The sequence below is a fragment of the Saccoglossus kowalevskii genome, chromosome 11 (assembly GCF_978046115.1).
Source record: "Saccoglossus kowalevskii chromosome 11, keSacKowa6.1, whole genome shotgun sequence".
Classification (NCBI taxonomy): Eukaryota; Metazoa; Hemichordata; class Enteropneusta; family Harrimaniidae; genus Saccoglossus; species Saccoglossus kowalevskii.
The window spans coordinates 10,865,447-10,882,278 of NC_140651.1; the positions used below are offsets into that span (position 1 = coordinate 10,865,447).

At 37.4% G+C, this 16,832-nt stretch overlaps 1 protein-coding gene across 5 annotated transcripts in view; it reads right to left on the bottom strand.

The window, feature by feature from the left end:
• Positions 1-15,364, bottom strand: part of LOC102801577 (protein lin-28 homolog A-like) — a 45,286-nt gene extending 29,922 nt beyond the window's left edge. The window contains exons 1-2 of one of the 5 annotated variants that reach the window (XM_006811428.3): positions 15,236-15,364; positions 5,324-5,481 (exon numbers count right to left, since the gene is read on the bottom strand). In XM_006811428.3, coding sequence (XP_006811491.2) covers positions 5,324-5,481; positions 15,236-15,320 — 243 coding nt within the window. In that variant the 5' untranslated portion in view covers positions 15,321-15,364. Of the gene's footprint in view, positions 1-5,323; positions 5,482-5,624; positions 5,665-6,026; positions 6,199-6,244; positions 6,310-6,840; positions 7,024-15,235 lie in introns of those variants that run through there. The other 4 variants (XM_085505748.1, XM_085505746.1, XM_085505749.1 and 1 more) reach the window with 4 other exon arrangements.
• Between the last annotated feature and the right edge of the window lie 1,468 nt (positions 15,365-16,832).

The following is a 16,832-nucleotide window of genomic DNA, read 5'->3' on the forward strand; positions in this document are numbered from 1 at the left end:
ATCTTTGCAACACCGACTCCGGTTAAATTTAACTCAGTGAACATTTCTTCTACAGTACTTGCAATTTCTTTATTGCATTAGACAAAAACGTGCGTCTCGGTCACGCTTCCCTGCTGCCAATCCAATAAGAGAAATATACAGTGTTGCATTAATAATTTGTATCTATACCTATCACTGTTTTCTAGATGAATTCACCAACACCAATGTATTCGTTTACTTGCCGTTCGGATTATAGCATGAAGGTCGCAGCGTACTGTAATTATTTAGTTAAAATCGATATCCCCACATTCCATAGTAAAATAGATATTTATAGTGTACTGTATCGAAAGATATAGATCTAATTACCAATTGCCATATTGCTCTTAATTAATCTATATACAGAGAATATATTGAATTATGAAATGAAGACAAAGACATTTATTTTTGTTACAAAGATGGTGGCGGGATGTCCGATTGATCCGCGTTCCATTATGAAAGACGAATCACTTCTCTAACAAATACATTGAAATTTATATAAGAATATCTTTCACTGTTTATCGAAATATATATCAAGGGTTCAAGCACACCAATAATTACTGTTGATCATTGCTATGTTTTTTCACATGCTAATTTCTTCATATATTATTTTTGATATGCAACTTCAAAACGATTTAGGCAATTGTTTACATTTACCTTGTATTTTCTGTTTTAAATTCTCAGAATTCACCAATATGAATTAACTTGCTTGATTTGTTTTCAGAGACAACTATATAAATGTTCATATATTACCATATTTATTTGTATTATTGTTGTTTTTATCACCACGTAAGCAAGCAATATATTCGTTATTTATAATTATAAAACATCACAGCATGAGCAAATTATGACAGCCATACTGTTGTATTTCGTGTAACATATTGCGAAATTTGTACCATGATTTGTAGAACTTTCTGTTTCGGTATCCGCAAACCAATTTATTTTTCCTCTAATCGATTGATCGGTGTTTGCATTCCTCGTTTAATGGATTGATTTATTTCATTCTGTAAATTCTGATGACAATCGTCTGATATCGCGGAGAGTCACAGTATTCGTCATTCGGAGTAAGATTTATTCATAATCGAATACAGTGTACTGTGCATATTAATTCAGTTCAAATCATGCAGATAAATTTATTTATAACACGGGTTAGATAAAAGAAGTTGGTGGATGATGAAATCTTTCTCTTGGGTGACCGTGGATACATCTCATTATCATACGATGTGAGATCACTTCACATACTATTAAAACATTGATTTTTGTTCATTACAGTTTTCTATATCAGAATATATTGAGGTGGAAACTTATTCAATGTACAGAAACTATTTCATTCTGTTCTTGTTAAATAGAAATAATTCATGGAGAAAACCTCAAATCTAATCCATTTTTACAGGAAACGTGTATGAATTCAAAAGCAGCACCCTGCAAATTTGTTTAGAGTGAGAACGAGCAAGAAAGAGCATGGTGGAATGTTTGTGGGCACACAATGTTCAATTTGGAGATTGACCTTGGGTACGTTGCTAGTCTCATTACACGCGGCAAACCATACACACGTTTTCCTTCTGGTATCAAATGACGAATCTCTATTTGGGGTTTGTTTGTTTAGAAGTATGGGAGTAAACTTGGACAGGAAACAAACTTGGACGCCAATCGAGAAAGCATGTGGACTTATGTTGCGTTTATGTTGATGGTAGGATGAGCATACTGCTCTTTGCATTTCGTTGAACATGAAAAATACATGATTATAAGAAATGTATAAAATCAGTATGTTCTAAAATCAAAATCTATAAATTAATTCATAGAATCAATTAAGAATTATGCATTAATTAATAAAATAAATAGTTTTTTCATGAAAAATATTTTTTTTTCGATTCATAATGCAAGAAACGAAATGATATCCGAAAACTCTGATAATCTAAACTATTCCGTTTTACTCGTTCTTTTTCTGTGGGAGAACATTTTTATATAATATTCTCATCAATTTATAAACGTCAATGTAATTGTGAAATTTCGGTTTACGTTGAAAACATTAGTGGAATATCAATAGTTGTATGAAACAACTCGTATGTCCTTGGCCCAGGCAGTACATCAGCATGTACTATCACGTTTAACGCACGACGAAAAAAGACGCCATCTTGAAATATGATGAACACCTTGAGTCGGGAATATCCTGGTGACATTGATAGCCGTTCTACCCAGGGCGAATATATTAGTTTAAAAATCCAACATTTCTGTATATACGATAACAAATCTACAACTTCAGAATATGCAGGTTGTTTAATCATGAAATACAAAAAAAAAATCTGTATGTATTTGGTAACGAACGATATTACCAAAGGAATAGAGACAAATATAGGTTCTTTATGACGTCATGCTTGCACCCCATCCTACATTTTCTGATTTATCCGTTTATTTTTGTATATTTTTCGAAACATGCAGTTTTCTCAGCAAAATGTGAAGGCAAATGTACAACCTACGCTTCCAAACACTGAATGTGGATTTACATTGCGATGCTGAAGGGATCACATTATAACAAAGGCACAAAGTGTATATATATAAATTCTGTAATTGGAAAGCGAAAACGCAGATAAATGTGAATCTCTAGTGAATTGGTCATTATCTTTCTGACAACTAGGCTACTCGGACTCCCTAACAGGTGAACATATTACTTGAAAACTAAAGTAATCAACACTTGTTTTGTAGGCGAAAGGTTCCTAATGTGCAAATTAATTCATTAATGATTAAAATTAATTTTCTAATTTTGTGTGTATAGTTGGTGATAAGTACAAACTGTTGAGTCTGAGATGTTATGCTCGCATACATGCGAATGACGTACAGTTAGTATTGCCACCGACATAGACACCGTCGCGACAGTTTCTTGCTCACTCATGTACTAACATGTTGACGCATCAAATCGGCGAGACGTTTACATTACCAATCTGCGACAGAAAATGCTAATTAAACTCTTGTGTTCAAATGAACGACATCAATTGAGCACATCCAGATAATTTTGACTGTTTACAAAACGAGTGGATGTGAGCGTAACAGTTTGCCGTCAGAATTCGCCCTTGTTTCATCAACCGTGATACATGAAATCAGAATAATTCACTGTTGGACAAGGTGTGTTTTTATCGCGTAGGTAACCACCATGGCTGTATCGTCCTACTAAAATAGGTAAATGTTTTAACAAACGGAAGTGGGACAATGGAAACTGTTAGCTTCCAGTTATAAACTAATTACACTATGTTAACAGAGGCATAAAGGTGTTATTTGTGAGAAAGTGTCAGCCCTTTTTTACCACACACATCCACTAGGTAAATACTTGGCTCTCAGATCGTAGCAAGAACTTCGCAACTTCGCACATTCCAACAAATGTCTTCTTCTCTAGTGAACACGTCTGTCCACGAGTGCAAATTGCGATAACGCTTCTTTTTTTTTTAATAAAACACATCGACATCGAGATTTTTTGCCAGTAAAATGAAACCAAACAACTAGTCCAGATACCCTAGTCAACCATTTAATGAGTATAGTTGACGGCGCGATAGAAAACCGATCCCGGCGGGATGAAACGATCAGAAAACCATACCCGGTATGGTTTTAAACGTAATCGTGTACGCCATAATGCGCTTCGCAGAATGAGAAAGCACATTGAGACCATTCTTTGAAATTTGCCAGACAATGACATGGGTGTTAAACAGGCTTGAAAACACAAAAGGTGATAGGGGCAAAAACAAGCCCGTGTTTGCGCAAAGAGTCCAGTTCAACTTGCTAGTTTCAATTGCACTTTAAAGGTTCGTTAACCGGCAATGAAATGATATGCGGCATGTGTTCTCGCCTGTAACTACAAATGAGGAGCTGCAGAAAAGGAACCAAGGCGTGGAGTTAAATATGACACGGAAATTACACTGACTGGACGGATGAATCATGTATTTTCCTATCTACAATTTCACTGAGCGACCGAGTGACTCAAATTATAGAGTAATTTTCGCCGGGGCTCATGATAAATGTAAAATACAGAACAGCATCATTGGGGTGATGTAATTGCAAATGGGTTACAATTTGTTCTGGCAACTATTACGCAAAGGCGAACTGCTGAGACACCTCGTTTCAGTGCTACACCGAGCATATTGCACATTGACAAAATAACATGTGATCTCATTATTGTCAATGATGGAGAAATAAGTTTTTTTTTTTATAGAAACATAAATCATTATCAAATATATAGTAACCAATTAACAGCAAGCAGTAAATTATTAACACTAACTAGGTAAGTCAAATTTGCGAGAAAGCTGAACTTTGTTGCAATAAAATGTAATCACGAATATGCAACTAAGCAACTGTATGTATTTTTGTTGTTGACGAAAATGGGCTTCGTTTTGACAAAAAAATGGTCCGCACGATGCAGTGCCTTCAAACCAAACAACTCATTCACTGCGACTCACGCAGTTCGTATTTTCCCCGCCGGTTACGCCGAGGCAGTGATTGTTTTGGTGAGCCATACACTCTAACCCAGTAAATTATAGACTCATACACGATATATTTATTCTTTCGCGGTTTCCTCTCCGCGAGTCATCATTTACATTTCTGAAAAGAACGACGACAACTTTGACTTGCAAAATGTAATATTGCCAACAAACCGGTAAAAAGTGTACGATCTTGACTGGCTGCCAAACTAATGTCGCAGTCTACTTCGGCTATAACAAAAATGCAGTGGGCAAAAAATGGAGCCAAACAAGATCGACCTTGCACTCAAAGCTGGACATAGTGATTGTCAAATGCGGGCCCATCAGGATATACAAAGCCGGTTGGTGACTGGTACTACCATGTTCAATATAATCAACCAGGGTCAAATCACATATCGCCACGATCAAGTATCACCCAGTATATTTACACAAACTGCAAGGTTTATTATGAGAAAAAATAGTGGATTGATATATTCGGAGAAAACTAATTTTTTAGGTCGTCCCTATTACATAACAAAGCCCATAATTGCACCGAAATAATGTATCAGGTTTTTCCACGGGCGATCGATGCCAGATGATTTCATCGAATTAAGAAACATCGACTATCCACTAGGAATGTTGACAGTCAGCATAAAGAAACAATGGAAGTTAACTACAACGTGCTTAATATAATTTCTTACAAAATTGGGGTTGCTTTGGCCGAATTTTACACCTAGACATTCAAGGAGTAATACACGTGGACTGTGTGGTACTTTTTAGTACCGCGACGCTGTCAAACTGTACCGTGTTTGTTAATTAGAGATAATAGACACTTAAGAATAATATAACGAATCCATATTTCTTACTTGGTGAACGAAGACATCTTTCGTGCCGTCCTCGACCGTTATAAAACCATAACCTTTCGCAACATTGAACCATTTGCATTTGCCGTTGCCTTCCATAACGACCTCTGCTTCCTCGTTCTTCTCCTCTTCGCTACCCAGTGTGTCTGCTTCGGTGCCATCTGAGTATTACAATAATAATGAAGCAAGGTCAGGTGATTGCAAAACAAAAACAAAAAAACATAATACCCCTCCCAAAAATGTGAAACTAATTCAATGAAAATGGAAAGGAACACAAATATTGCTAGTCTAGATTGCGACGAACCGACATGGTGGACGCACTGTGTATGGTGCCGCATTGTGTGCAGTACTGACCATCAGTATACTAGTAAGGACACGTAGTAAATATGTCAAAATCATGGTCACACATTCCATCAAAATCTCTATATGCTTAAAAAGTGTATAAATAGCAAAGGTCAAAGAGGTTAGAATTAAACAATGTTATATTTGACTTATCAATGAGTCTATGAGTAGAGTGTGCAGACTCGAACTCATCATATGTTTTGCCCATGAGTATGTATTGTATAGCCGACCAAAGTCGTCCATGTCATCCCATATAAAATGGTGAGAGTGAGGTTGGACGCAGGGCTGGGCTCCATGTTAGAATAAACAAAATCATCAACCAAAGTAAATTATGTTTAGGCTTGAAGGTCGGTCATGTACCAACCCCGTGACATTAGCGGAGCTGCTCCGGGACACCACTTAGTCAGTCAGTCAGTCAGTCAGTTAGTCAGCTACTAGCGCTTAACGCAGCCGACTTTCCTCTTCTCGACCTCCCCAAAATCGGAGTACGGGCTCCGTCAGGGACCTCTGTCCTATGTAGTCGACGAGTTGGTGTGAGTCACACACGTGGACTGGTTCAAACCAATCTAGAAAGAGCATTACTTCCGATGCGGTGTATATCCGACAGTGACAGCATTGGATGGCCTAGCATAGCTCGTACTTCGGCTGCACAACGACGCCATCATCGCCTTGTACGAAATAAAATGCAAGTTTTGTCAATTTGGCAGTCCGTCAAATGGTCAGAACCTCAATGGCGACCACATTTAATTTGTCGATGTCACTGGTAACCTCGTTATACAAGGTACACTAATAACGTAGTTCATTCATTGTGTTTTCTCTCTGGCACTTCAGAGGTCACCGTCTCCTGCAGCCCAGCATTAAATCAACTGTATATTCACTGGAGTTGAAATACGTAGTCATTAAATACAGCTGATCCATACATACCAACTAAGATAAACTATCGTAACGTCAGCGTCATTATCACGTTCGATTACTGTGACGATTGTCGACGCTAACTTGACCCTCACATCGAATCTTGTTATTGACAACAAAAGTCCACAGTCGGTTGAAAAGAAAAAAGTTACGGGGCGGGACGGGTTACTCGCAGAGGTTTAGATTAGCAATGATATTCAACTTTTAAAGTGGGTCAGTTCTACTTGGTTCTGAACTATTAACAAGTAGGTGAATGTGACTATAACCTGAGGATGAGGCCATTCTGTAACAGCCAGGCTGTTAGAAGGGTCCGTCTCCAGCTCCCTCCGTCCGCAGCAACCCCGGCGGCGGCGATGTTGCTCTGCTCCGGAAACACACTGCTTTCTTTCACTACCCGTAATACCGTATGTGCGTATAAGCTGGCCAGCGTATTGGACTGTGTGTATGTGTATGTGTGTGTGTATCTCTACCTCCGTACACGTGACCTCAAATTACATGGTTCCTTGGTGACGATTACCCGGTGACATTGACCAATCAGGACACAGATGGACTTGTCAGTTCGTACATTGCTCATGTGTTGTTCTAATTTGTCATTTATTTCAATTAAACGAGAGTCGAATTATTGTTAACTTAACTTGTGCCTTACTGCCTTTTGAAGGGCATGCCCGCTTTAAATGCCTCGTATGAATGGTATGACCTCCGGTCAACGGTTCAACCTCTTTTCAACGAAAAAAAAATACCGGGCAAAGGTCAGTGACGTTTATGTTTACGTTCGTAATTTGTAACGAATAACATACAATGGAGTCCTTGGTCCTTGAAGGTCACGCCATTGGGGCCCACTATCTCGACTATCCGGCCAAATAAAATTAACATGCTATTTGGCCCTAGTGCTGATATCAACGATGTACACCTGTAGACGCTTAACAGTTATAATAATAAACTTTATCCGTAATGAAAAAGGGACAATTTATCTATAGGATTACTTTCAAAAATATAAATCTATATTAATGGAATGTTCAAATATTGTATATGGCACAAAAAGCAGGATGGTTCAATTATTTTTATTTGTTTATTATGTATTCATGTTTCTGTTCATCGCGCGCGTCAGTTGAAAATGAGAACTTTTTTTTCTTTGTCAAGATTTCAGAAAAATGCAAAAAAAAAGTTATGAAAAATCATAATGAAAAAGCACAAAATTTTAAAATTAAAATATAAAAACGTCCGCAAATTTACTACTAGAAAAATTTTCCCTTCTTTTTCTTGTTTTCCTGGCCTTAGCGATTGGACAAATATATACTCCTGCCAGGCAACCTAATTCATGGTGGAATAGGTCATTCGTATTAGCATAGAACCATGAACTCTTTACTAGCAGCGCCCACTATGTTGTGGGACGCGTGACAACATTGCGTATGCACGGCCTGCTGTTGCCAGGCAACCTGGCTTCCAAGTGATGACAGTCAATATTAGGCACGATCACCGGAACATATTTTTATTTTTACGTACAGCGTTCTTGCGTTGCTAATTTTAAACATACATAATGGGCCAGTCTAATATTTAGTTAGTTTCACGCGCCGATTGAAACTGAATGAAAAATGATTTTTGATAGGATGACCACAGGTAGTAGTTGTCCGAAGCGGCAAATTGGTCGAAGCAATTATTCAAAGAGGTATAGTCGAATTCAAATCATTTTCAAGCTCATGATCGATATACTGTGTTTTTCTTTTGTAATCAGGTACGGGTAGTATTATATATGACCTCTACACCTCTTGGTACTTTCCTATAACCTCAGTATTTGTCAACATCTCAGTGGTTGCCATGGTAAACTGTTTTCGAAATTTCAATGACAATTGATTTGTTTAGTCTCTAGAAAATGTACCACAGTACCACAAACAATAACTTGAAGAATACTGGAAAATGCGAGCCTTCTTATAAGATTGTGTACGATTGGCTTCCCAGCCCTAACACCTAACATTCGGACCAATCAGAGAGCAGCTTATTTGTTGACAGGTTTTTACGCCGTATTAAATACTGCTCTGTATATAGGCTTCGACAGAACTGCAATTATGAATCTCAGCTGAAGCACGAATAGTCCTAGAGAACTTGAGACAGTTGACAACAATCTTTCTTTTTCCAAGAATTAAGCATGAACGTAACTAACTAGTTACAAAGAAAACTCACTACAAGTTCTTGAGATAATGTGCGTAAGTTTCTATCAAATAAAGTTTGTCATTATTCGGACTGTGAAATAGCCAGTCACTATGGGAACAATTCAAATTTCAGGAAATTCCTAGTGCAAGTGTATAACCTGTCTCCATCTTGAAATAGGTTATTTTTGAATGTATGCCACACACATGGACACTGATATATGTCTCATTTATCAAGTTGAACAACCCGTATTATAATTGTGAAGGAAAGATGTTTGTTTGTTGGCGCACAGATCTCGTAAACAGGTGTCACACCCCAGCAAAACACGTGACCCATTTACAGCCGTAATTCAATCACAGTTTTATAAACTTGTACTACTTCAAGTCTCAAAGCCAAATCCGGATGCCAATAATGTTTACAATGCGGTGACTTCAAAGCATCCCTTAAACATTTACGAGTTATTTTAGATCATGATGCATTCCAGTAGGGTCAGAGTAAAGTATGTAAGCCAGAATTTGATAGGTCGCCACACCCAGTAAGAAAGGTGTTTCCTGATTGGTTTGTTTGTTAAGTATTATGGCCGCCAAAGTATGCGTTGGAAGCACGTAATTCGCTATAATAATAATAATAATAAATAATTCAGCACAAAGAAAATACCACTAGAGTACAAAAACACAAAACAGCAGACAAAAAAACTGGATTACGTTATAAAATTTGAAAAAGAATTGTTTAACAGACGGCAAACCACACGATGGGAATGCATTTATAGAGATAACAGACTCTGGGAAGAATTGTTTCTGCTGGGATCCCCACAAATTTTGCGAATTTCTTGTTTTCACTTATCTCATCTATACCTTTTACTGTAACGTATTTTATCTCTTGGTGTTGGTTTTCATTACATTTCTAATCATATTACCTAACCGGCCAACCGAAAAATAATACTACATCGATGATTATAGAGGTGCTTTGAGAAAAAAAACTTACAAGACACATTCTAAAATTAGCTTATCACGAGTGGTATTTTCCTTGACCTTTCACCTTCATACGGGAACGAGCAACTTCCGGATAGTTAGGTCACGTGGGCACAGCAAATTTGTCCAATCGTTGAAATTTGATACAAAGTGAGAAAGGTTGTGGACCAAATCGTGCCGTCCGGTGTCATGCTTGAGGCGGGCCATGTCATTGATGGATTGTTTACTTTGTTTATAGCAATCGCCGATGCAATTAGTCAGTCAGTTATGGTTGACAGAGTGCTCAGATGCACCGAGTTTCACGTATCATGGCTGACGTACCCACTCAGTATTTTAATTTATTCCATTTTGTTTCTTTGCACATCATCATAATCGCTTTTTTTTTTACCTGAATACATTTATTTCTTGAAAACATTAAGTCGAATGACAAAACAATCTATCCCAATATTCATTGCGCTTTCGAATCGTAAAAGATTTTCTGTCGACATGTATAGCGTGTATTGTTAGGTTAGGTTATAATCTCAGTAATCTCAGCACCAAGAATGGGATTGTCGCAAATAAAATGGCGAATGTAACAAGTGAAAAAGGTGTTGCCAAAACAGTAGTTTTGTTCACTGCAGTTCCTGATTGTTGAAAATTTCCCGCGATGCTTCCCCAAAGAAACCAAAGTGACTGAGGTTTCAACATAGGTTTATAGCTTGGAATTGTTGCTGTTATAATCTCCACAGCGCCTTTACAAACAAACAGGGACGCCCCCTAAAGCGCTTGTTACTCATACTCGCTTTCCCCATAATGCAATGCGGAAGTGACGTCATTGTAAAAGTACCCCTGACGAGAATTCTCTTATCCGTCCATATATTTTTAAATACGTGGATACATATTAATTAAGAATGAATCTGGTAATTACGGGCATTACATCTGATTTCTTCCGAAATGCTCAACAATGCTCAAATAACAATTGTTTTCAATGGGTGTTTTACATATCACCAAATATGGACTATATATATCCTCACATCGAGTAAAATGTCAGAGTCAAGTTGAAATCTCACGAGAAGTCACCAGAGACACACAGACTGGGACATACAGACTCAGGTGTATGTCACGCTCGAGTATAGAGATTGTTATATTAAATAAATATGAATATAAATATAAATAGAATAAAATAAGTTAGGAAAATGAAATTGCGTGCATTAATATTCATCACTGAATATGCGATTTCGATTGCAAAGAAATAACGAGACTTCAAAATAGCGAATATACAAAGAAAGACTGTGTGCATCAACTTATCAGTGTTCTTGAGTTCGATATATGTTAGTATTTCATATGATAACGCTGTAATCGTGAGCAAAAAATATATTTATTATAAAAATTTTAAAGCGCATAACATTCAGTTTTTTAACAACTTTCAGAAATATTTGTAGCGTGTATTAGAATATCATAACGAAAATTTGAATTTCATTCACAATTAAAAGGATCCATTCAGTCCGAGACATATTTATGTGCATTACAAGAAAACGTTATCTGTCAAAATTCAAATGAGCTCCAATCATGCTCAATGCAGTTAGTCAATTCACGTCACGATGGGAGCCGAGGAAAGGGAGTATACAGTCGATCTGAACTGACGAAAGTCAGCGCACGCCCCAGGGAAACAAACCATATTCAGTGTATCCAAGGTGACACTTGCCTGTCTTTTAGGTAAATCGAAATGTCACCATGTCAAAGGTCATGAGAATACCTTTGGCACTTTTCATTGTTTTTCATTCAATTAAAGCCCTTCGCTCACTAGGTAGCTTGATGACAAATGCATTTGAGATGTGAATTACGCTTCTGTTTTATGGATTGCTAAACACAGAAAATCTATTTCTATTCAGTGCTTTCCGATTACAGATTTTTAATTTATCCGGGTGAAGTTGGAGGGCGGTTACTTCTGTGATTAACAAATAAATTAATACGAATATTATTTCGATGTTACTATCAATCAATATACTAGCAGCGGAATTCGGATGTTTAATTCTTATTGTAATTGTTTGATTTTTTATTTTGTGAAAACTTGGGTGCTACTTTAGATTAGGTAGTAATAGCAATAATTTGCGAAGAACCGCGTTACATTCGTTTGACTTATTTGTTTATATGCGCGAGGCGGTGACCTACGCGTGGGGACTGTGGAACGAGCCTACAAGTTGCTGACGTAATCGGACAGCGTATGCAAATTATATTGTGGTACTAGTTCTCAGTATCTGGGTCTCTGTAACGCGACAAATACATGGTGTAGCACGCTACTTCTCAGTCTTTGTCGTCATCCTCGAAATCCATCTAGGCTACATCCGCAAATTAGTAGTTTGTTTTTATAAACATATATTGTCAAGTAGATTCGTTTTGATCTGGTCCCGGAATGGTGAACAGCGCCCTCGTCAGGGCAATGATGACAGTGACATTAAAGCAACTGATATGTGGCAAGCCTGAGGCCATGTGGTGATATATATGAATGTTGTGTAGTAGACAATACATTTCTGGTTTCGGTTGTCTTTATCTAGCAATTGTTATACCTTTCTGCTAGACTTTGAATGTACGTGCTTTTCTGTCGTCACATTTGCAATGCGCATGTGCAGAACATTTGCGCACATCTGTTTTACGTACATACGGAAACAGAAGTCAAGAACAAACGCATGATGATAATAAAAAACAAACCAAAGGAATAAGCTGCACACACAATGGCTATCGACAGTACAAACACAAAACATGGAGCACACATTAACAAAATTAAGAATTAGTGGCGATGAATGAAAATAGCAACAACAAAAAAATACCCAGAAGCGGTAGGAAGTAATCTGCGACCAGGATGAGGTTGAAAATCAGATGCGCTTTCTTCTCGAAAGCACGTTGTATGAGCAGACTCAAATGTTGAAGAATATAAATTTAACAACAAAATGCTAATGGAATGCTAACAAATAATAACAGTCAAGCGATAATCAAATTAGATATACCTATAACTGTTTCATTGTCAGACAAAAAAAAATTCCAAAAAAAAAAAAAAACTACCAGCTCCCCAAGATTTTTTTTCTATTATAGCATTTTCAGTTTCTTCATTTTTATTGTCACGTTTTTGAGTCAATATCCGATATATTAATATTGTTATTAATGTCATTATTATGGACAGAAAAGAAGTAGTACAGGGGCAACCAATGATGTCGATTTTTTGCCACATTTACAAGGAATTTAACATATGATACTACATCACAGTACTGAAGGTCCAGTCTTTATTTATTTATTTTTGCATGTAAATGACGGTATCACGATTAATTCAGACAATTCTGGCTAAGAAGCATTGTGTAACTGGAAACCAAGCACACTTTTTACTTATATAAATTACAACAATGCGTGAGCAGTCTGCCACTTTGCGTGAACCGTGCAGCTTTGTTGCTAACCCATACTTCTCATAAGCATTGAGGAATTTTTGCCATAAGTATTGAGAAACCGAACTGCGTTGGAAACATAGAACTCATGATTGCTAGAACGGCTGTACTACTTTCTTTCAAGTATCATTACGTGTGAATCTAAAACGAAAATACTACAATATTCCAGTTGAATATTAACGCGGAAGTTGACAACGCCGTTGGCTTTGGTGAGAAAAAAAAGTTACGCAGTGCTCACAAAGAATGGGGTAAAATATGAAAGGACGCCACCAATCGACGATTGTGATTGTATACGTGAAATATATCACTACTGCTATGATTGGCAGAATTATCGGTAACGATGACCTTACAGTAAACTCTTGTCGTTCCATCTGAGCATTCAACCAATCAGACGTCAGTATAGTAGAGACTCTGATATTACTTGAGTAACGCATTACCTACGAGTGAACGAGGCTAGCTCAAGTTAAGGGCTTGGTGTAGGTAGCTACAACAATTGTGGCGAAGAACGACAGGCGCACAGTTGGCGGGTAGAAAAGGTGAGTAGTTGCGGGTCGTAACCATGAATCTACCCCAAAGCAAAAACAACCAGAGACAGAACGCAGGAAAGCAAATAAAATTAAATCACAAATGTCGTGGGTTTTTCCTTATTCACAATAACGTCGGCAGTAACGGACTGGGATTTCAGCACTTACGGAAACCAGATGTTTAATAAGCAGAACTTCTTTGAAATGGGTGTCTGCGCCTGAATGGTGGACGGACGCTGCTTCAGTACATACACCATGTGGATTGTTCTTGATCCCACAAACTGTCAGCGTTTTATCCCCAGTCTGTGTATTAGTGAAAACAGAGAGTGTAACCTGAGCTGGAGCCGAGTGTATAGAAAGTATACCTACACATGTCCAAGTCATGTCGTTTTTGTTCATTATCCAGAAAATTGCTTATGACAAATGAGTGTAAATTAAAGGAAACTTGTTATATTATCGTTGCGGTTGTACAAATAGTCGATTCCCGAGTTTAAAGAGATCCCAACTACATCGGCGAGTTTAACATATGTTGCAGCTATCGGGTTTCACCCAGTTCTTTGCGTCTCAATTTAACGACATTCGCTTTATTTGCCAAGTTAAATGCATCATAAAAATACCATTTTCCAAAAAAAAAAAAAAATCTGTGGTTTGCAAATAAGAAGCGAATTCAGTCTGCACGGGTGGTTTGTGGGGAAGCTAAATTAGGTAAGTGTCTGTGTTTCTCTTTAATATTCTGATGTTTTTTTTCTTAATCTCCATAGCGTAAAAGCGAAAATAGAATTTATGTTGCTGAGTTTACGACAGCTAATGGCGTCAGTGCCGGCGTTTTTAATTTAACGATGTACCACTACGCATCCATGAAAAGACGAACACTTGCTTATCTGTGATGAAAGCTAGTCAAAATAAGAGCCTGACTGAATCTGCCAGTGTAATATATGTATTGTTGAATATTCAACCCCATTGTTTAATATCTCTCTAAAATAGCGAGAATAAAATACGCCGATTTTTAAAATTCGATGGCGGGTGATCTCTGATGTTTCACCGGCTAAACGCTCTTTACGATTGATGCAACGATCGAGTTGTCAGTTGAAAGCGACGATCATCATTATCACGGAGCTATATCAAATGTCTGATTACGCGTGAAACAAAGAAGAGCTTCTGGGATAAAATTAAAATCACTTAAATAGGACGAATAACTATAAAATGATTCTAGGTAAATGATTGTTATAATTTTTACATAATGGTAATAATAATAACAATACTAATAATCACAACGACGAGATATAAAGATTCCCATGCAGACAAGCAAACCATGCACGGAGCCTAATTAGATTAAGTTACATTATTCGACTTTCAGGGGTAGACACATTTACTGATTATTCGCATTAATTACTAATTATTGTGATAGTTTGTGTGAAAAAATGGAATGCTCATCAGATGTTTTCGGGGGATGGCGACGATTCGGGCAATGGGCATTAACGACAATAAAACGCCGAGCATCATCGCTGATACAGAACCCAGCATACCTGACGACTCGATTGATACGTTAGATGATTTGGATCTGTTGGGGCGAGCGGCGGCAGAACGAGTATTGTATTGAGAACTCACCTAAGAAAACCAATTTCTCTTTGTCCATAATCGTAATATCGTACTCTATGTCATTCAAATGAATTACCATACTTCGTTCCTTCATACTGCTCTTGGAGTTGCTGCGACAAATTCTCGAAAAATGCTCTTCGTTCGAGGACGCCTTTAAAGATTCCTACTATGGCCCGGATGAACATGATATCATTTGTATATCTATCATTTTGCATCATTTTCCAATCAAAATTGTCAAATCGCGATCCGGGTACGAGGTTTCCTCTAAGGCGTAACTTTCTAACCTCGTTCCCGAACTACTTTCTTTTGAGCAGGCCATTACTGTAACACCGAGTATTAACGTTGAATGGATTCAAATTTCCATATTAATGTGACGTAATTTGTGCAGATTATCTACCACTAATGCTGTCGCTAGATATAGCACAGCGGGACTAACAAAAGAAGCGAAATATGTTCCAAAATCTTGAGTTTTGTTCTTTTATTTGTCAGTAGCCTTGAGCTCGACACTTTTTTGGTTATTATCGTTGAAGCGAAACGACCCTGAGTAGGTTTGATAGTAGAACCATGTAACGAATGCTATGTTATTTATTCCCTTCATATATAGACGTGAAATTTTCCCTGAACTAATCCCGATGTGCCAGGATCCAACTTTATTAAGTGCCAAAAGTTCACCACCCATTCAGTCAGTTAAGCAATATAGCCTAAATATTGTTTCGACATGGTCCTGTCGCTGAATACGTGAGAGAAAACCCCAGTTACGATATCGAATCTTAGCTGGTATTTCTATTGTATATTACTCATATAAAGAGAAGATATGGACGGATTCGTTTTTCTGGGCATGGCGCCCTGTACTGACTTAACGTATTACTTGAAGTGAAACCTGACGAGCCTGCCGGCCCATGTTTTAAAATTTACTATAAAATATCGAAAATGAACTTAAACACCCCCGAAGTGAAACATACTACTGATCACAGGGTTTATATGGGGGCAGATCTATCGCTAATGTAAATGAACGACAACATTATATGTTACTATGGTAACGCTAAAAGATACATAGCTATGACTACCAAGTTGAAATTGTGATATCAAAGTACTAATAAACACCTGGTTCGATTGTTCCGAACAAATGTAGTAAAAAGTTCAATATCGTATATATTTCATTTTATGCGTTCTCTGAGCTGTTCGTTCAGTGTCATGTGCAACAATGATCATCATTTCCCGGTTACGCCGGCTGCGTGCACTCATTGGCTGGATTGATTGAGATGAAGAAATCTACAGCTAAATTTATTCCACTTCGCTCGCTCAATGGAAAATCGAGTTGAAATTGTAGGTCAGGGCTTGCCCTCCCACTCTCAGAGACTGAATGAAATCCAATGAATTCGATTATTAAATACACGAAATTAATCTCGAAGCTGATCACGTGATTCCATACATAGACCAATTCAGCAAACGTGTTTTTAGTATTAGATAATTCTTTTCGATTCTAAAAATGGACATATGTTTTCAATATTATATTACACTTATATAATTGATGTTTAAACTCTGGTCATTATGTTCAAATAGTATTTCTATATAAACAATATTTGTATTATATTTGTGTTTTAAC